The following is a 22,543-nucleotide window of genomic DNA, read 5'->3' on the forward strand; positions in this document are numbered from 1 at the left end:
TTATACATTCTCTATTACTCCATCTTCCGAAATCCCAATTTAACCCCTGCTATTATATTAGGTGATATTATTTGAAGGAAAACCCCCTGTGGTATAATATTAATAAAATGAAATAAAGCAAAAGCTCTGAAATGAATGGTTCTAGCTTTCACTGTGGTTATAATCCATGATCTGGGGAAGAGCTGGATACCGGATCCACTTCATATCAAGGGAAAGGAAATATTGGAGGCTTTCAGGCCAGGGATTGAGAACTATGTTTAAACTTTTAGATGCTTTAATCCATGAATTTCCTCAACCTTTTGATATGAAATGAATCTAATCACTCGAAAGGGCTGACAATTATTTCAGGAAGCGCAACAATCCTGTGATTAGTGGAGGAAATCCGGCTGTCTGACCTGAGACTGTGTACAATAGTCAGTTTGACATTTCAATTCAGTGGCTCTTGTTGATCGATAATCGCTGATAAGTGCATGAGAATGCTCAGCTCCAACTCAGAGAACCACCAGACGGGGGAAGAGAGAGAGAGGTACATACTCAGTAGAGGAGGAGAAAATACAGGAGAAGGAGAGATGTAAAGGAAGAGAGAAGGAGAGAAAGGTTCCACAGCTGTATATCAAAGTGGCACATGGGAGACCCAAAGCATTTTATTATGCACAGAATACAGCTGGAAGCATGAGTGTGTTCATAACACTGCTTTCATTAGAGAGCGAGAGAAAGGGGCAGACAGATGGATGGAGATAGGGGATAGAAAGAGATAAACAGGTAGAAAGGAGAGACAAAAAAGAGAGGGAGACAACGGGAGAGAGAGACAGAGGAATAGAGTGAAAGAGGGAGAGAGACAGAGTAAATGAGAGACAGACAAACAGAGAGAGGGAGGGTGAGAAAGACGAGGAGGAGAGAGTGAGAGAGAGAGAGTAAGACAGGAATGGAGTGAAAGAGTTTGAAAAAGATAAAAAGAGGCAGAGGCAGAAAGAGAGCATGTGAGATAGACAGAGGGATAGACAGAAAGTGGAAAAGTGAGATAGAGGGGGCAGACAGATGGACAGAGAGAAAGAGGATAGAAAGAGATAAACACGTAGAAAGGAGAGACAAAAAGAGAGACAGACAGAAAGAAACGGCGAGAGAGGGAGTGAGAGAGATGGAGGAATAGAGTGAAAGAAGGAGAGAAAGAGAGAGAGAGAGAGAGAGAGGAATAGAGTGAAAGAATTAGAAAAACAGAAATGTGTGAGAGAGAGCATGTGAGAGACATGGGATAGACAGAAAAAGGAAACGTGAGATGGAGGTGGACAAGGGGCAGACAGATGGATAGAGAGAAAGAGGGCAGAAAAAGATAAACAGGAAGAAAGGAGAGACAAAAGAAAGAGGGAGTGAGAGAGACGCAGAGGAATAGCGTGAGGGAGGGAGAGAGAGAGAGAGATGGAGAGAAAGGGACATAGAGAGCAAGAGAGACAGTAAGAAACAGAGAGAAAGGGTAAGTAAGAGGAAGAGTGAAAGAGAAAAAGAAAAGAAAGGAGAGAGAAAGAGAGCATGTGAGAGAGAGGAACAGAGAAAGAGGAATAGAGGGAGAGGTGGACAGAGAGAGACAGAAAAATGGGAAAACAGACAGGGGAATTGTGAGAGAAAGAGTCTGTGCATGTGCCAGATGAGAGAGAGAGAGGAGACAAAGAGAGAGAGAGAGAGAGAGAGAGAGAGAGAGAGAGAGAGAGAGAGAGAATATGCTGGAAAAGATGGAGATGTGTGAGGGCAGATAGAGAATAAAGAGTAAACTGGAAGAGAAAATAAAGGGATGTGCTCAGATCTGGTTTTATTGGTGATAAAAAAATGAAGAGAAGCAGGTGAAGAAAAACTTCCTGTTCCTTCATGTGGAGTGATAATCACTCAGCCTCTGTGTGAAAGAGAGAGTGTTCGAAAAGCTGCTTGAAAGAAAGAAAGAGATAAAGGGATAAAGAAGGAGTAAGATATTACCGGTGGTCTCGACGATGCCCTCTAAGATGACGACGATCTCAAACTGCTCGTTCATGAGCGATCTCTGTGAGAGGTCGAAGAAGGGGCTCTTGGGATTGATCTCGTGGCAGATGGTCAGAGGAGAGACGAGGAAGAGCTGATCAGCTCCCGTCCCGAAGCCCACGTCCAGCTCACACTGGTCTAACGGTAAGAACTCGCCCTCAGGGGTCTGACGAGACTGAGACAAACCGAGAACAGGATCGTCATTAATGTCATCACATAAACACACACACATGTAACACACAGCTATGCTAGATCCACTACTCATCTCTTGTTTTTACGACTCAGTATTTTTCACTCCCTAGAACTTTCCTCCATTTTTATTTCTGAAGGTGAGTCAAAGGAAATCCTTAAGTGTGACAGAAATTAGATTTTTTTTTTTTTCCTAGAGGACTCCAGACACTCATTGAGCACTGGAACACTGGAGATTAATGAAATCAAGTCGAAAAATTATAGATTTGTTTCACATTTTTTACAATAAACAATGCAAAATGAAAAAAAAAAATCCAGCTCAAATTCATTTTTGTCTGCTTGTATTTTGTTTGTTTATTTTGTTTATATTTATTTTAAATCAAATCTGTATTAAAAATTTGTTTTCTCATTTTTAATGCAGATTGTTTCACCTTTTTTGCAATAAGCAATGCAAAATAATAATAAAAAAAAATTCCAGCTCAATTTATTTGTTTGCTTGTATTTTGTTTGTTTGTGTTTATTTTATTTTAAATTAAACCTGCATTAAGAAATATTTGAATTAATTAATTATTTAATTTCATATTTGTTAATGTCATATTTGTTTCATAATTCATTTCATGTTGCTTTCCCTTCTTTAATCGTCAACAAAAATTTGACTCAACCTCATATTTATGTTTATTTCCTTATTTTTACATTTATTTATTTCACATTTTTGTTTTCAAACAGTTGTTGGTTTATTTTCCTGTTTTTCCCCCTCTGTTTATTAATTTATTTTGTTTATTCATTCATTTCTATTTGTTTATTTGTTTGACTTTTGATTTTCTCATGCTTTTCCTTTTCATTTTTGTTGGGTCAAATTTTATTATATGTAGATTATGATCAGAATATGAATCAGAATCAGTAGGTTAAATCAGGATATATGTAGGTATATGTAAGTTTAGTGAAATAGTAATTCTTAGCTTATTCTGTGTCAAAATTTAGTTTGAAATGACCTTAGGTCCGGCTGGACATTGTTTGGGAACATTTTGTTTATGAATGTGTATTTTGAACAGAGAAGTGTCTGAAGGTCTGTTTCAGTGTCAGATCGACCCATACACACTCTGAAATGGTAGAATTAAAGTTCATGATCATGTTAATTCATTCAGTTGAACCTTAGGTCATAGCTTCATAAAAGCTATGAAATATACTGAAATATATTGAAATATACTATGGTAATGATTAATGTTAGTTTTATAGGTCCCGTAATTAATGAATGCATTCTGTGATTAATGTTAGTTTTATAGTTCTAGATTAGTTCCATAATGACATTATAATTATAATTAAGATCTTATGATTCTAAGGATTTTTAGTTTAAAAGCATTAACCTAATTTAGTTATGAGTTTAATCCTGTTAGTTGTTTAATTGTTCTCTCTCTTTCAGACATATTCTCATTGTTCTTGTGGTTAAGTTGTTCTTATTTTTCTTTTATGTTTATTCTCTTATAACATTCCTTGTTTTAGCATTATTGAAGACATACTGTTATTTGTTATTTTACTTATGATGATGGAATCAAGATGTAATTTACTGACTTAACACACATTCATGCGTTAAGAATTCATCTCATCTCATTATCTCTAGCCGCTTTATCCTTCTACAGGGTCGCAGGCAAGCTGGAGCCCAGCTATCCCAGCTGACTACGGGCGAAAGGCAGGGTACACCCTGGACAAGTCGCCAGGTCATCACAGGGCTGACACATAGACACAGACAACCATTCACACTCACATTCACACCTACGGTCAATTTAGAGTCACCAGTTAACCTAACCTGCATGTCTTTGGACTGTGGGGGAAACCGGAGCACCCGGAGGAAACCCACGCGGACACGGGGAGAACATGCAAACTCCGCACAGAAAGGCCCTCGCCGGCCCCGGGGCTCGAACCCAGGACCTTCTTGCTGTGAGGCGACAGCGCTAACCACTACACCACCGTGCCGCCCGCGTTAAGAATTATTCCTGTTAATTAGTAAGATCCTTTCTGTGCAAACTAGTGTTTTTTGACCTTCTTCGTAGGCAAGACATTATCTATGTTTAACATTCCAAACTATTCCACGAAGAATCAGACATAATATTGATTATACGCCAAAATTCTGATATCTATCTGTACCTTACTGTCAGCAAATATGTTTTTATATTATGATTGATTCAAGATCATTACACGCTTACACATAGACACACACCCATTACATACACACACACATGAAGACAAAACATAAACACAGAAACACTATAAGATGCTTCCAAAAATGTTTTCATTTGGACGAAGTGACTGAGCGAATAAACTGGCATGTGAACAACTCTCACGTGTTCCCTTGTCTGTGTTCGAGCTGTTGATTCGTCCACCTCGGGCCCGAGGGAAAGGCATTCACGAAGGAATCCAGGGTCTCTTTCTGGGCGAACCCAACAATTTTTTTCTTCTACTTTCCCTCTATTATTTATTGTATATTTTAAAGTCATTCTACTGAAAGAGAAGGACACAAGAATCCTTTCCTTGCCCTCCAATAGAATGACTTTAATAGTCTGTATAAATTTGATTCTCCTTCGTATTTATTTGTTTGTTGGTTTACATTTTGAGAATAGATAGTATAGAATCTGTATGAAAGTGGAAGAGGAAGCTGAGAGCAGGATGATGTGAATACATTTATTCTGCTGTCTCGATGTCACGTTTGCGCACAGACGATAAAAGCGTTGACAGACAGACAGACAGACTGACAGGAGAGAAAGAAAATAAATAAATAAATAACGTGAAGATTTACACCATCAGTCTTTACTCTGTCCTCAGGTATTAAAACCCAAACCATTTCCCAACACGACACTGTCATCATTCAGGGGTCAGGATATGACACAATACACCATAAACACACTTAAACATGTCAGTCCTTCCAGATTTACACTATTCCTCACTCTCATCACTCCATCATTTCCCCTCTAAACTAAACTGCACTCACTGAATAATTCATGATACTAACAGAATAATGTGCTTTAATACAAATAAATGAAGATTCAACAGGAAATGTAAGATGGTAATCAGACCGGTATCTCACAGGAACTAATTAAGTGCAAGAGTTTAGTTCAAAGCATACATTTGAATAAAATAAGAAACATCTTTAAAATAAAAAGAGGCAAATAAACAGAAATATCCAAACTACTGCATGTTCATATTTTCCTTATAAATCGCTTCATCTCACACTGACAAGATGAGAAAAATCCAACCTTTAATTGAAATAAATTTAATACAATATTTTGTACAATCTCCTTTGCTAGTAAAACAGCACTGAGTCTCTCCTATAACATTTTACAAGGTTGAAGATACAGAGCAGGGCATCTGAAACCAGTCCTCTTTATATAATCTCTCCAGATCATCCAGGGCCCGAGGCCCTCTCTTATACACTCTTCACTTATATTCTCTTACACTCCTCTTCAGCTCAGCCCACAGGTTTTCACTGGGGTTCAGGTCAGGGGACTGAGACGGCCAGGGCAGAAGCGTGATTCTGTGGTCAGTTAACCATTTTTGTGTTGATTTGGACATACGCTTCGGATCATTGTCCTGTTGGAAGATCCAATGGCGCCCCAGTTTCAGTTTTCCGTCAGAAGCAGCCAGATTCTGATTTAAAATGTCCTGGGATTTCATGGAGTCCATTATGCCATGGACCTTAACAAGGTTTCCAGGGTCTTTGGAAGAAAAACAACCCCGAAACATCATAGAACTTCCACCATATTTTACAGTATTGATTGGGTTCTTTTCATTATCGCTATCCTTCCATCCATTATCTGTAGCCGCTTATCCTGTCCTACAGGGTTGCAGGCAAGCTGGAGCCTATCCCAGCTGACTATGGGCAAGAGGCGGGGTACACCCTGGACAAGTCGCCAGGTCATCACAGGGCTGACACATAGACACAGACAACCATTCACACTCACATTCACACCTACGGTCAATTTAGAGTCACCAGTTAACCTAACCTGCATGTCTTTGGACTGTGGGGGAAACCGGAGCACCCGGAGGAAACCCACGCGGACACGGGGAGAACATACAAACTCCACACAGAAAGGCCCTCGCTGGCCGCTGGGCTCGAACCCCGGACCTTCTTGCTGTGAGGCGACAGTGCTAACCACTACACCACCGTGCCGCCCATCGCTATCCTTCTTTTTACACCAAACCCACATTGAGTATTTATTACCAAAAAGCTCCATTGTTGTTCCATCAGACCAGAGCACACAGTTCCAGTCAAAGTTGTAGTAGCGTTTCACAAACTTCACATGCTTACGTTTGTGGTTAACTGACAGATAAGACTTTTTTTCTGGCACCTTCCAAATAATCTCTTGGCATGGAGGTGGAGTCTGATGGTGGTTTTGGAGACTTGGAAACCCCAAGATTTTACTTTTTCTTGTAATTCGCCAACAGTGATCCTTGGGGAAGTTTTGCCTCTCTTACCCTCCTCCTCATTGTACGTAGGGGCAAAATAAACTTGAGTCCTCTTCCAGGCGAGTTTGTAACACTTCCAGTTGGTGTCCACTTTTTTATGATTGCCCTAACAGGACATAGGAAATGGACATTTTCAGGTGAGGAGCTTTTTTTTTTTAACCATTCCCTGACTTATGAAGGTCAACACACTTCTCCCTCATTACGTTTGTGTGTTCTCTCTCATCTTTCCCATGTTGATGTTGAGGGAATTTGTCCTCTGTGTCACCTCATATTTGTTCCCCAGTTAATCAAGAAGGCATGGATTACAGCTTGAAAGTTCCTACACACCCCAATCAACTCAAAAATGCCGTACAATTTAAATGGGAAACAAGCTTCAGTTACACTGTCTTTACTATCATTACCAGGAGTGCCAATAACAGTGGCTTTAACAGTGACAATAAATAAGTAAGTAAGAAAGAAAGAAAATGTTAATGCTGACACCTTTCTGTTTCAGCCAGCATTAACTTTTTCAGCAGTTTGTGCTACAGTAGCTCTTCTGTGGGATTGGACCATATGAGCTAGCCTTTGTGCCCCATGTGAATCAATGAGCCTTCAACACCCATGACCCTGCCATCCTTCCTTGGACCACTTTTGGTAGGTACTAATCACTCCATACCAGGAACACCCCACAAGACGTACCATTTTGGAGATGCTCAGACTCAGTCATCTAGCCATCACAATTTGGTCCTTGTCAAAGTTGCTCAGATCCTTGCGCTTGCCCATTTTTCCTGTTTCCAACACATCAACTTTGAGAACTGACTGTTCTCTCGCTGCCTAATATATCCCACCCCTTGACAGGTGCAACTGTAATGAGGTAATCAAGGTTATTCACTTCACCTGTCAGTGATTTTAATGTTATGGCTGATCGGTGTATATATTAGTGAGAGGAATACAATATATAATAGACACACTACACACAAAGAGTAAAACATCACCGAAATACTGTTCTAACCATCCACCCACACATCCACCTACACAGTGTATGTGTGTGTGTTTCCTCTCTGGTACTTCACTACACCGGTCGTCTCTGTACAGTCTCTATTCTCTAAATATAACCATGATAACCATGATATCTGTCGTACATCCTCCAACAGAAAAACTCCCAAAATGGTACTGCCACTTTCTACCTGCACAATGCATAATCCCGAAGTGTGTGTGTGTGTGTGTGTGTGTGTGTGTGCATGTGTGTAATCTGTACACCACGGAGACTGAAACACTCACTACTCTTCTGAAGTTCTTCACTGTGTGTCTTTATCACTGGCTTTCATCTGGACAGACAGAGTCACTGCCTGTGTTTGGGCTTTGAATAATAACTACATTCCTATATATATATATATATATATATATATATATATATATATATATATATATATATATATATATATATATTTTAGCAAAAGTACCAAATGTGCGTGCATGCGCGCACACACACACGGTATCTGACTCATGTCCTCTCATGCTCTACATATTGCACTGCTTCTTCATTATCTGAAGTGTGTTATTGTCTTACATAATCACACTGTCACTTTATATCCAATTTCACATCACATGAACCACACTTTCACATTATATTCGATTTCATACTACATAAATCATAAGCTGCGTTATATCCAATTTCATATCACATAAATCTCACTGCCACTTTATATCTCGACTGCAGAAGTTCCACTCAATCTTCTGTGCATGGTGCTGAAACAGAAAAATGACAATTCTCGTCCTGACTTCCACACTGTCTGTATTTACTGTCATGCCTGTTGTACTTCAAATCAAATCAAATCAAGTTTATTTGTATAGCGCTTTTAACAATAAACATTGTCGCAAAGCAGCTTTACAGAATTTGAACGACTTAAAACATGAGCTAATTTTATCCCTAATCTATCCCCAATGAGCAAGCCTGTGGCGACGGTGGCAAGGAAAAACTCCCTCAGACGACATGAGGAAGAAACCTCGAGAGGAACCAGACTCAAAAGGGAACCCATCCTCATTTGGGCAACAACAGACAGCCTGACTATAATATTAACAGTTTTAACAGGTATAATCCTCAACTGTCCTCATGGGGCCGTCCTTCACAGGAGCGGTGCGATAAAACTCCGACCAGACACTTATAAGTTTTCCCTTTTGCCCTGGTTGTGTCTGCTGAGACTACTACTGCATTCGTCTTACCTCAGATGTGGGAAGTCAGAGCTCGCTATTACATTATTTGTAACCTCCATGCATTCAAGCTACAAAATGGGGGGGGGGGGGACCCACGGAAGCCTCCATGTTCTTCTTTTGTTAGCAACAAGCTAGCCAGCTAACTGTGATGAGTGACGTATATTTTCCTCCTCAGAACAGGGAACTATATCGTCACTGATAGCCTGAACAAGCAAATATGTCTGTCTGTTGATTGATCTAAAGCAAATACTTTTATATGCAGTGTAACTCATTTAAAGGTAAGAAAGGCTATTTTGTTTACTGCTGATGCCATGAGTACCCAAGCTGATTCGATGTCACTTGCTGAACTCAGAGGAACTTGGATTTGAAGAGACCATTGCAAGTTCCCAAACAGAACTTTCTTTCTTTGGTGTTTCCTGGTTGAAGGTTGGGAATTATGAGTTACGACTTCTAGTCCAATGCAGCATAATATTCACAGAGGCCACACCTCCTTCACTGAGACTGACAGGTAAAGAAGCCACACCTCCTGCACTGAGACTGACAGGTAAAGAAGCCACACCTCCTGCACTGAGACTGACAGGTACAGAAGCCACACCTCCTTCACTGTGGTTGACAGATACACAAGCCACACCTCCTTCACTGAGACAGACAGGTACAAAGGTCACACCTTCTTCACTGAGACTGACAGGTAAAGAAGACACACCTCCTTCACTGAGACTGATAGATATAAAGACCACACCTCCATCATTGAAACTGACAGAAATAGAGGCCACACCTCCTGCATTGAGACTGACAGAAACGAAGGCCACACCTCCTTCACTGAGACTGACAGAAACAAAGGCCACACCTCCTTCACTGAGACGGACAGGTAAAGAAGACACACTTCCTTCACTGAGACGGACAGGTAAAGAAGACACACCTCCTTCACTGTGATTGACAGATACACAAGCCACACCTCCTTCACTGTGATTGACAGATACACAAGCCACACCTCCTTCACTGTGATAGATACAGAGGCCGCACCTCCTTCACTGTGATTGACAGATACACAAGCCACACCTCCTTCACTGAGACTGACAGATACAGAGGCCACACCTCCTTCACTGTGACTGATAGGTACACAAGCCACACCTTCTTCACTGTGATTGATAGATACACAGGCCACACCTCCTTCACTGAGTCAGACAGACACAAAGGTCATACCTCCTTCACTGAGACTGACAGATACAGAGGCCACACCTTCTTCACTGTGACTGACAGGTACACAAGCCACACCTCCTTCACTGTAATTGATAGATACACAAGCCACACCTCCTTCACTGTGATTGATAGATACACAAGCCACACCTCCTTCACTGAGTCAGACAGACACAAAGGTCATACCTCCTTCACTGAGACTGACAGATACAGAGGCCACACCTTCTTCACTGTGACTGACAGATACACAAGCCACACCTTCTTCACTGTGACCGACAGATACACAAGCCACACCTCCTTCACTGTGATTGATAGATACACAAGCCACACCTCCTTCACTGAGTCAGACAGACACAAAGGTCATACCTCCTTCACTGAGACTGACAGATACAGAGGCCACACCTTCTTCATTGTGACTGACAGGTACACAAGCCACACCTTCTTCACTGTGACTGACAGGTACACAAGCCACACCTCCTTCACTGTGATTGATAGATACACAAGCCACACCTCCTTCACTGTGATTGATAGATACACAAGCCACACCTCCTTCACTGAGTCAGACAGACACAAAGGTCATACCTCCTTCACTGAGACTGACAGATACAGAGGCCACACCTTCTTCACTGTGACTGACAGGTACACAAGCCACACCTTCACCGTGACTGACAGATACACAAGCCACACCTCCTTCACTGTGACTGATAGATACACAAGCCACACCTCCTTCACTGTGATTGATAGATACACAAGCCACACCTCCTTCACTGAGTCAGACAGACACAAAGGTCATACCTCCTTCACTGAGACTGACAGATACAGAGGCCACACCTTCTTCATTGTGACTGACAGGTACACAAGCCACACCTTCTTCACTGTGACTGACAGATACACAAGCCACACCTCCTTCACTGTGATTGATAGATACACAAGCCACACCTCCTTCACTGAGTCAGACAGACACAAAGGTCATACCTCCTTCACTGAGACTGACAGATACAGAGACCACACCTTCTTCATTGTGACTGACAGGTACACAAGCCACACCTTCTTCACTGTGACTGACAGATACACAAGCCACACCTTCTTCACTGTGACTGACAGATACACAAGCCACACCTCCTTCACTGTGACTGATAGATACACAAGCCACACCTCCTTCACTGAGTCAGACAGACACAAAGGTCATACCTCCTTCACTGAGACTGACAGATACAGAGGCCACACCTTCTTCATTGTGACTGACAGGTACACAAGCCACACCTTCTTCACTGTGACTGACAGGTACACAAGTCACACCTCCTTCACTGAGTCAGACAGATACAAAGGTCACACCTTCTTCACTGAGACAGACAGACACAGAGGTCACACCCCCTTCACTGTGACTGACAGAAACAGAGGCCACACCTCCTTCACTGAGACTGACAGACAAACATGCCTTCTCCTCCTGCCACATGGAGACTCCTTCACTTCACTTCACTTCACTTCACACACTTGTGCCCATATTTACCTTTTCATATTTCCTCTGTTTCTTTACCTGTAATGGAACGATTTAAGTGCGTCTTTAAGAAACCCACTGAAACCTTCAGGCCACAGCAGGAACTAAATCATGTTTCAGCATGTTACTGAAGTCCAGTCAAAGCTGTGAGAGATTATCAGCACCCCTCTGTTCTTTACTGACTGACTCTGTGAGACTAAACACTGCTTTCTTCTGTAGGGTTTAATCTGCCAGCGGCCTGTGGCTAACCCACTGTTTCACTCCTGTCTGCTTGTCTTAAGATTAGTGAAACGGATGACTGTATGCAGGACACAGACACATAAAACCTCTTACACATAGAGCTGCAGGACATGCTGTGCTTCACACACTGCTCCTGAACAGACAACACAGCCATGTACAGACGGATCTCTTCTGTAGTGAGATGAACCATTGTCCTGATGAATGAAAGCCTGCATGACTAAGCCTCATGACTCTGGAGATTAGTCGCAGAACCCTTAAGCCCGGCGCACACGGGCGACTTCTCGTCACAAGCGTATTGCAATTTTTGGATGCAAGTTTCCCTTCTTGCGTAGCTGCGTGTGTGCGTTACCTGCGGCCAGTGGGCAATTTGGGGAGGGGGATGCAAGTCACGTGGAAATCACGTGACTACTTTGCAGGCGGGGATGTAAGTCACGTGGAAATCATGTGACTACTTTTGCACTTTTGCAGGTGGGGATTGGCTTAGCCTTTGGAGGTGATCGTTTCTTTATTGCAAAAGCACGCACATGCGACGATATCTCTACAACAAGTCAGCGACTGGTGATTTTTTTGTTGCAGAATATCAAGCACGTTTGATACCTGTGATCTGTCGTAAGCAACAAAAATTGCTGCCGCAAATATCCGTACACAAAGCAATTTTTTACTCGCGTCAAAAAGTTGCATGGCCAAGCGACGGAAAATCGCCCGTGGGCTTTGGATAGCTAAGTAACACAGGAAAAAGTTCTTGGATTGATTATCAATATGTACAACAATACATCGGAATCTATATTTGCTTTTCATGTAGAACTTTTTCAGTCTTAAGTATACGTTTATATCTCATTCTCATCTCATTATCTCTAGCCGCTTGATCCTTCTACAGGGTCGCAGGCAAGCTGGAGCCTATCCCAGCTGACTACGGGCGAAAGGCGGGGTACACCCTGGACAAGTCGCCAGGTCATCACAGGGCTGACACATAGACACAGACAACCATTCACACTCACATTCACACCTACGGTCAATTTAGAGCCACCAGTTAACCTAACCTGCATGTCTTTGGACTGTGGGGGAAACCGGAGCACCCGGAGGAAACCCACGCGGACACGGGGAGAACATGCAAACTCCGCACAGAAAGGCCCTCGCCAGCCCCAGGGCTCGAACCCAGGACCTTCTTGCTGTGAGGCGACAGCGCTAACCACTACACCACCGTGCCGCCGTATACGTTTATATGATAAAGATTATGTTTCAGAAGAATTCTCAGCAGCTTTATACACACTGGCCCTGAACTAACAGAATGCTAACGTAGCTTAAGTGGTCATTTTAGTGATGGTTTATCTGAAACTTTTTTGGAATTTCATCCATTTTGTAGGTAATTTACACGTTTCAATTCTTACTCGCTAGCCGGTATGTGAAGGCTGGTTTGCGAAATTTATTCATTACTTACTTGTATAGTTATTTGTTTTGACTGTGTGGACTTGGACCACATGAGTTCATGTGAAAACATTAGCTACGTTTCCATCCACAATTTGAAATTGCGGACTAAAAAACAAGTGCAGTAATAGATTAAGAAACTAAATGAATTTTGAAAAAAACTGTCCAATATCGCAAAAAAAATGTGCTCACTTGAGGTGGTTTTTCCGATGATTTGATAAAGCAATATTTTGCAAAATTGGAATTGAAATATTTTTCGCACTTATGTCACATGACATGACATGAAGAGTAAATGGAAACGCTAACTTTCTGAAAAAAGAGTGCTCTGTAATAGTGTTGTAGTCAAGACCACCTAAACCCACAGTCACTACATGCCCCAGTACACAATCCTCCTCGGTCTTCTTTTCCTACAAGTTATGAAATGGAAAAATCCCAAAGCTAGGGGTTCCCATGTTAGAAGTCATGTATTTCGTAAACTGCTAGCTAGAAAATGAGTACCAAAAATGGGACTAAAGACTCACAATACACCGTGTCATGGTATGAAAGGGTTGGAAATTAAACAAGTAGTACACAAAGTCTAAATTTATGATGCACTATGCAGCTTCAAATCATTATTCTCAAGTTTATTTGGGTGTGCTGATTGGGGGATACTGATAGGTAAAACAGCACGGCGCGTAAGGTTCACGAACACTGTTCGAGCTTTGGCCAATCAGCGCGCAGGAATGCAATCACGTGATTTTCGATCATGGCGGCACCAGCGGAGTAGACAAACTTTTCGGCTCAATTCAGAAAACTGGCAGCAGGGGACACTAATATTGATTTGAAGTTGCTGAAATGTTGATTCGGGAAACCTTTATTGTTTTGTGATCAAATGGAGACCGACAGATTGTATGTGGAGTGGACCGTTCATTAATTACAGTTTTGGGGATTTTTCCGTGTCATAACTTGTAGGAAAAGAAGACAGAGGAGGATCGTGTTTTGGGGCATGTAGCGACTGTGCCTAAACCAAGACCAAGTCATGACCAAGATAAGATCAAGACTTTGAGGGGTTGAGATCAAGTCAAGACCAAGACCAAGGCAGGGTGAGACCTTGTTAAGACCAAGACCAGACCAGTGTGTGAGAAGAAGGGCGGGGGAGAGATGACGGCCATTAACTGCATCTGCATCTCATCATTGCTGAGGAGTGTGCTCCCATCACCCAATCAAGCATCCAGCCAGAGCAGGTCATGATATTTTTTACCATATTAACATGCCATTGTTGTGTGTTATGCCTGATGTAAAGACTCTCGTCTCTGCGAATCTACCACACAGATTTAATACTTGTCATTTTTAGGGCATACCTAACAACCTGTGTTTTCTTTCTCTCTCTCTTCCCCCCCCTCCCCCAATCTGTCCCTCTGAGTTATATGTTGATCCTGGGATTGAGATGCTGGCCTCTTCTGCCCCTCGGACCTGCTTGATCCATCCTGGTGCCCTGTGTCTGGTCGGAGTTTTATCACACCGCTCCTGTGAAGGACGGCCCCATGAGGACAGTTGAGGGTTATACCTGTTAAAACTGTTAATATTATAGTCAGGCTGTCTGTTGTTGCCCAAATGAGGATGGGTTCCCTTTTGAGTCTGGTTCCTCTCGAGGTTTCTTCCTCATGTCGTCTGAGGGAGTTTTTCCTTGCCACCGTCGCCACAGCCTTGCTCATTGGGGATAGATTAGGGATAAAATTAGCTCATGTTTTAAGTCGTTCAAATTCTGTAAAGCTGCTTTGCGACAATGTTTATTGTTAAAAGCGCTATACAAATAAACTTGAAATAACTGGAAGAAAATTTTCAAATTAGCAATGAGTCACGTTATTGGTTGCATTTGAAGCAGGAAGTTTTACAGCCAATCACAGTAACAACGTTAACAAATAAACCTGACAATGCACAGGCAATTTAGTGAAATCCGCACAGCTGTGGTCTTGACCGGTTTTGAAATAAAATCCTGTGCCCTCTATGTCTGAGACCAAAGCAAGCCCGAGTAAAAATGCCGTCGATTCGGCGACAAGACCGAGACCTTCAAAAAGTGGTCTCGAGACCAGTATCAAGTACCACAACACTACTCTGTAAGAGCTATCATAAGATGAGTAACTATTGTGAAAGAAGAAAACCCAGCTTTCATCACATAACATCACTGAATGGAATTGTGTTTTGTTAAAATTTTTTAAATATCGCTTCTATTTTGCGCAAAAGTGCAATGGAAACCTGGTTATTGTGGATGGGGAACGCATGCTTCCTCTGAGACAGGTGAAACCACTGTATCAATTTGATAAATGTACTTGGAGGAGAGCACTAACCACTCTTTCCTAAACCTGCATTAAGACACCCAGGATCGGCCAGAGGAAAGCAATCCTTTCCGCTCAAACTCTGGTCTCTTGGCTATTGACTGGTTTGGCAAAATCAGAATCTCAATTCTTTGATCTCCCAGCAACAATATGCAAAACCCTAGACAGCTGTGTCACCTGGGCATGCTGGTAATCTGAACCTTTACTACAGTACATTGTAATGTGAGCAGCTTAGAAATGGAAAAGAGCCAAAACTCTAATCTCCAAACAGAGGCTGAAACAATGATTCATTTTCTTCCTTCACTTGTTTTTATGACCCCATTCCACCCACATGCAATGCCATGATGTGTGTTGTGTTTAGTTCTTTTGTAACCTTTTGAATCATTCAGAATATATGATTCCTAGAAATAAGCTTTGGGTCAAACAATTCAACCTAGGAATGGGATTTGAATATTTCCGTGTATAGTATAACTATGGGGGGGCACGGTGGTGTAGTGGTTAGCGCTGTCGCCTCACAGCAAGAAGGTCCGGGTTCAAGCCCCGTGGCCGGCGAGGGCCTTTCTGTGTGGAGTTTGCATGTTCTCCCCGTGTCCGCGTGGGTTTGCTCCGGTTTCCCCCACAGTCCAAAGACATGCAGGTTAGGTTAACTGGTGACTCTAAATTGACCGTAGGTGTGAGTGTGAATGGTTGTCTGTGTCTATTGGCCCTTTTCCACTACCCTTTTTCAGCTCACTTCAGCCCGACACGGCTCGCGTTTCGACTACCTCAGAGCAGCACGACTCAGCTCGCTTCAGCCCTGCTTAGCACCCAAAACTCGCACGGTTTTGGAGTGGGGCTGAAGCGAGCCAAACCGAGCCGAGTGGGGCTAGGGGCGTGAGGAGACACTCCCCTGTGCACTGATTGGTGAGGAGGCGTGTCCTCACATGCCCACACACGCCCCGCGAGCACGCTGGGATCTGTAAACACCGTAAACCCGGAAGAAGAAGAATTACGAATTACGAGAATTTCTGAAGCCTTATGCGCCTCGCCTCATCTATACGCTCTTGCCAGTATCTGTTGGCGTTGTCGGTGACAACAAGCCACAGCACCAAGACCAGCAACACTAACGACTCCATGTCCTCCATGTTTATTGTTTACTATCCGGGTCGTGAGACTACCGCTTAAAAGGTCACTGATGTCACTGTTTGCGCCGCCTAACAACATCACGTGACGTCCACCCACTTTCGCTAACTACACCCAATGTGTCCACCCACTTCCAGTCAGCACGGTTCAGCGCGGTTGTAGTCGAAATGCAACTCCAACAGCCCCACTCAGCTCGACTCAGCCCAACTCAGCACGGCACGGCTCAGCCCAACTCAGCCGCGTTGGTAGTGGAAAAGCGGCATATGTGTCAGCCCTGTGATGACCTGGCGACTTGTCCAGGGTGTACCCCGCCTTTCGCCCGTAGTCAGCTGGGATAGGCTCCAGCTTGCCTGCGACCCTGTAGAACAGGATAAAGCGGCTACAGATAATGAGATGAGATGAGATGAGTATAACTATGGGGTGGCATGGTGGTGTAGTGGTTAGCACTATTGCCTCAAAGCAAGAAGGCTCTGGGTTCGAGCCCAGCAGCTGCCAGGGGGCCTTTCTGATGGATGTCAGAGCTGGACCTGCCATCAGGCAGAACACTGAAGAAGAAGTGTAACTGTAATGGCACTCAGAGAGTGCAGATCTCTGCCAAGGACAACAGTTGACTCTTCTATGATCTGCGACTACTTTATATGTCTGGATATATTTCCAAAACTATTAGAATTATGTATCTACATGTGTATCCTAGAAACTACTGGTACCCATGAATATGGATTGTGATATGGAGTCATCGTGTTTCTACACTGTTTATGTTTTGTCACTGCTGAACTTTACTGCCATCTACTGGATTTCAAGATGTATGGCATTGTTGAGTGCAGCCTTCCTCCAAGGCTAAATGCTGTAACTTGCGATGTTAGTGAAAGAGAAATGAAATTCTTGGCTCTGCTGTGACTTGGATCCACTCCAAAATTTAATGGCTTCTTCCTTGGCCCATGCTACACCCTTCCACCAAGTTTCATGGAAATCGGCTTGGTAGGTTTTGCACAATCCTGCTTAAAGTCAGACAAAAAAAACCACACCCCAAAACATTACCTCCTTGGTGGCGGTAATGATGTTTCTACGTCTGACAAAAACACATCATTTGAAATTTCTTGATGTTGAACCACTAACCTCTGACAACATTTTTCTCAAATTTTATGCATGTACGTGTATTTAACTGGCATAAAAAGGAACCGTTTCTTTCGAACATATTTATAAACAAGCATCATGCTGACAAGCACAGCCAGACACCATCAATCTCGCATTTAGGACAGCGTCTGGGGTTCTTTTTTTTCTGAGCTGTGGTCTAATCAGAGAGATTTCTAGAAATCGAAAAACCTTTGTTGAATCCTGTGTGCTTTTCAAAATGCCTTGCAGGTATTATTAAACTATGTATTGCTGTCATGTAATGACTGATATGCTCTGCAGGAAAACACAATGTTTTAGCTTTAGTGTATTGCTAAAAAAACACAACAACAACAACTAATAATAATTCTGACTTCAGTTTTGGACAGTGATGTGTTTTCTTGGCTTCGGTATTTATGTGGTCGTTACAAAAGTCTCATCTCATCTCATTATCTCTAGCCGCTTTATCCTTCTACAGGGTCGCAGGCAAGCTGGAGCCTATCCCAGCTGACTACGGGCGAAAGGCGGGGTACACCCTGGACAAGTCGCCAGGTCATCACAGGGCTGACACATAGACACAGACAACCATTCACACCCACATTCACACCTACGGTCAATTTAGAGTCACCAGTTAACCTAACCTGCATGTCTTTGGACTGTGGGGGAAACCGGAGCACCCGGAGGAAACCCACGCGGACACGGGGAGAACATGCAAACTCCACACAGAAAAGCCCTCGCCGGACCCGGGGCTCGAACCCAGGACCTTCTTGCTGTGAGGCGACAGCGCTAACCACTACACCACCGTGCCACCCCGTTACAAAAGTTTAAAAAAAAAAAGGCAAAGTCCTTCCCATGCCAGGACCTAGTCTTTCCAGGCAGTCTCCCGACCCAGTACTAACTACGCCCTTAAAGAACTCATGATCTCCTGATTGAGCAGCGGACATGCTAGCCACTAGGCCAGCTTGTGGTACTGTAGTTACAGTAGGGTCCAAAAGGTTGACTCCACTAACCAAACTTCGGAATCGCTTTTATTTTAATCAACTTTACAAACGTAATATAATTTAGTCCAGTTATATTTATCAGGCAGAATAACCTGAAGAACACAATGCACAGTACAGGTTATTTCTTCTCCAGCCTTCATCAGTATCGATTTCTGTCCACAGCTTTGCTGCTGGATGGATATTTTTGGTAGGTGTCTGTTTCTTGAGTTTCTCTGTTTCAGCAGTCATACTGAGTTGGGTAGAATTCCAAACAACATTCAATCCAATAACACTCACCCAAACATCTGGCCAGTAGTGGTCTAGGTGGTGTCTTTCCATTGATGGATGGCGTAGAAGAGGACACATTGAGCACATAACAAGAAATTGGCTACAGTCAGTAGTCATACATCAATATGTGGCAGGTTTCCCTGGGAAATAGGGAAGGTCTTGGTACTGTAGTGCACTCAGACTTTTGGACCCTCCAGTAAATGAGCACTTAGGAGTCTAGTCTCAGGGATGGAGTGCACATCGCTCCCTCTCGCTCTTGTTCTATTTTTCTGTTTCTCTCTGGCAAGAGACAAGTAGAGGAAAAGAGCACAGCTTTTTGGTGGGGGACTAAAAAGAAAAGAATTTGGCCATTACAACACGAAAATACTAAGGAGGGAAAGGGCAACATTAGTCACAGCAAACATCAGTCCTACTTAGTCTAATTTGCAGTTGAATTAGATCTGGGATTTTTCTGTTTTCCGTAAAAAGTGATGTGGACTGGCTCTGACAGCCGAGTTGCACACTCACTGCACAAGGTCTATACCACTCCATTTGCATGGTGCCTTTATCAATTTGCAAGCTGTAAATTTAACTCCTACATAAACATGTCTCCCTTCATTTAATGGAAGACTGCATTTAGATTGGATGCTGCTCTTGTATAGGGAAATCAGATTGCAGTAAAGATGTCTAGTGTGGAGTACTGCAGGTACACCACTGCTCTCTTCTCATTACAGTGCTGGTCTTTACTGCACTAGAGTTGTGTATGTACAGCAAAACGTATCGAGGACTTGCCATCTAAGTGGTTCCTGTGTCCTTGATTGGCCGTTGTGGCAAACTGAACAATAGTGATGAGAGATGATATGAAATAAATAGTGTTCATCCAGCACACACTCACATATTCCCACTAAACAGGGTGGATCTGCAGGGTGGACCCTCCTCTGCGACACTTACCATTTTAACAGCCTCGAAAATGTAATCATGAGTAACACTAGGAAAAGCTTTCCCCTACTTTTTTTTTAACCCAGAATAATTGCCATGGCACTCTGTAGCACTCCTGGAAATTACGCACCATTATCTCATTGACTGTATTATGCCCCGAGAGACACTTTTTTTTTAAAAACCCAAATTTCACTATAGTATGGAGTCTACAGATTATATACAATAGTTTGCACTGGTTTCTTCCATCTAGTTCTGTTCTGTTGTGCTGTCTAGTTAGTGCACGCTGACCTGTATACTGTATTTATTTCACTAAGTCCTGCGTATTAATTACAATTGAAGATAAAGGTGGAAAAACATCACCTGGTCTTTTTCCTTTTCCAGTTTTGGTGAGCCTGTGCCCACTGTAGTCTCAGATTTCGGTTCTTGGTTGACAGGAGCAGAATCCAATGTGTTCTCAGATGCTCTTCTGCTCACCATGTTTATAAAGAGTGCTTATTTGAGATATCGCAGCTCTCCAGTCAGCTCGAACCAGTTCTGACTATTCTCTTCTGACCTCTCATCAGGAAGACATTTCCACCTGGAGAACTGCTGTTTACTGGATACTTTTAAGTTTTTCCTCCCCAACCTGCATAAAAACTGAAGAAAATCCCAGGAGATCAGCGGTTTCTAAAATGTACAAATCATCTCATGTTCCTTTTGGTTTTCTCTGGGCTCCATCTACCTATGGTTCCCTTCAACCTCCCAAGAGCATGCTGGTGAGGTGATTTGCTTCATGAAGTTGTCCTTACGTGTGAATAAGTGTGAGAATAATGCTTTGCAATAGAGTGGTGTTCCATCCAAGGTGTATTCCTGCCTCATGGGTATATCATGATGTTAGCACCACCATTCAACATTGTAACCCTACCAAAACACAAACCAAATATGACCTGTCGCTTCTACTAAATACAACATAAATATGCATCATTATTTATGACAGTTCAACACTGGGCAGCATGGTGGTGCAGTAGTTATCACTATTGCAGTATATTAAGAAGGTTCTGGGTTCAAACCTGCCAGTCAGCTACAGCCTTTCTGTATGGTGTGGATGTTCTGCTTGTGTGAGTTTCCTCTGGGTGCTCTGGTTTCCTCCCAAAGTCCCAAGACATGCTGAATAGAGGCTTTGCACCATCACGTGATCCCCATGGCAACGGTAACTATGCCATCATGACAGGAGGCAGCCTATAATGCTTCATTCAGCCAAGTTAATTGTTATTGATCAATATGAGAAGGTTTTGCTGTGGTTTTGGATGTGCAAATCGTTTTGAATGAAACAAAAACATCTGATTTTTTTATTTACCAAAAGTAATTCAGGGAATAATCAGGGGGGAAAAAACTAGAGAGATTTCTAAACTTAGAATGGAAAAATGGCAAACATTCAGCAGGACTTGGTGTTGAATGGAGAGGTCACAAACCCTACGGTATGCTCACTTCATTTCCATGAAGCTAAGAATTAAAAAATAATAATTTCAGAACTGCAGTGAGGTGCTCATTCTTATACAGAGACGTGAACATGAGCATAAGAGAAAAAGTGCAGCGAGATGCTCAAGCTCATGTTCACTTCATGGTATAAGAATGAACACCTTGCTGCACTTTGTATGTTTGCGAGCCATTTTTTCCTTCTACGTTTAGAAATCTCTAGTTTTTTCCAGGGATGGATCCCGACTGATGCAATGATGCATGTGCATCTGTCAGAAATATATGTGTATCACTTGGCACCGGTAATGGGGCATTTGTTTACTTTACCGCTAGCCGGCTACATGTGCTATAGCCACACTCAGCCAACAGGCCAATGGTTCAGGATCCAACCACCTGTGGTAAACGGTGATGCTTACCTGACCTAATTACCTGTATTCTTACGATGCTTTGTATAGCATGACCTGAGATGAAGAATCTAGGTCAAACTGATAAAATGCTCTAGAAAGAGGTCAAAATTCAAAATTCACTGTGAATAATGGGCCGAGCTGCAGTAGTAGTGGGCTGTGCCTGGGCTGTTTCGAAAGGTCTCGGGGAGAGGGAGGCACCTGTAAAGTTTGGCGGGGCTAGGACTTTTGGTGGCTGAGTTATGAATTTTTAAATCCCTGCGTGTGCACACAGTTGGAGCCATGGCTCATATTAAAGTTTTCAGTGAGCAGCGCTCCCGCGGGGGATTCGGGGGTGAATAACGGGTTAAGCTGCGATCGTAGCAGGCCGAGCCTGGGCTGTTTCAAAAGGTCTCGGGGAGAGGGAGGTGCCTGTAAAGTTTGGCGGGGCTAGGCCTTTCGGTGGCCTAGCCCCGCCAAAAATTTTTAAATTCTGGTGTGCATGTGTGGCTCGAACCAGGGCTCATATTAAAGTTTTTAGCAAACCATGCTCGTGTGGGGCTTCTGGGGTGAGTAGCGGGCCAAGCTGCAGTCGTAGCGGGCCGTGGCTGCTTTCTTTGGAAAGGCCTCGGCGTGCTCTCCGCCCCTGTGAAAATCCATAGTGATCTGGTAAAATTAGTGAAAATATTTCTGCAAACGTGCATCTGTCAGATTCTCTGGGCTGGATCCGTCCCTGTTTTCCCCCTGATGAAGAATTACTTTTGG

At 43.0% G+C, this 22,543-nt stretch overlaps 1 protein-coding gene across 1 annotated transcript in view; it reads right to left on the reverse strand.

Moving 5' to 3' along the window:
- The window catches only part of kcnj19a (potassium inwardly rectifying channel subfamily J member 19a), a 67,598-nt gene that overhangs the window by 19,609 nt on the left and 25,446 nt on the right, over nt 1-22,543 (reverse strand). The window contains exon 2 of the mRNA XM_060902042.1: nt 1,966-2,182. Coding sequence (XP_060758025.1) covers nt 1,966-2,182 — 217 coding nt within the window. The remainder of the gene's footprint in view (nt 1-1,965; nt 2,183-22,543) is intronic.

The sequence above is a fragment of the Neoarius graeffei genome, chromosome 20, assembly GCF_027579695.1.
Source record: "Neoarius graeffei isolate fNeoGra1 chromosome 20, fNeoGra1.pri, whole genome shotgun sequence".
In the NCBI taxonomy this organism is placed as follows: Eukaryota; Metazoa; Chordata; class Actinopteri; order Siluriformes; family Ariidae; genus Neoarius; species Neoarius graeffei.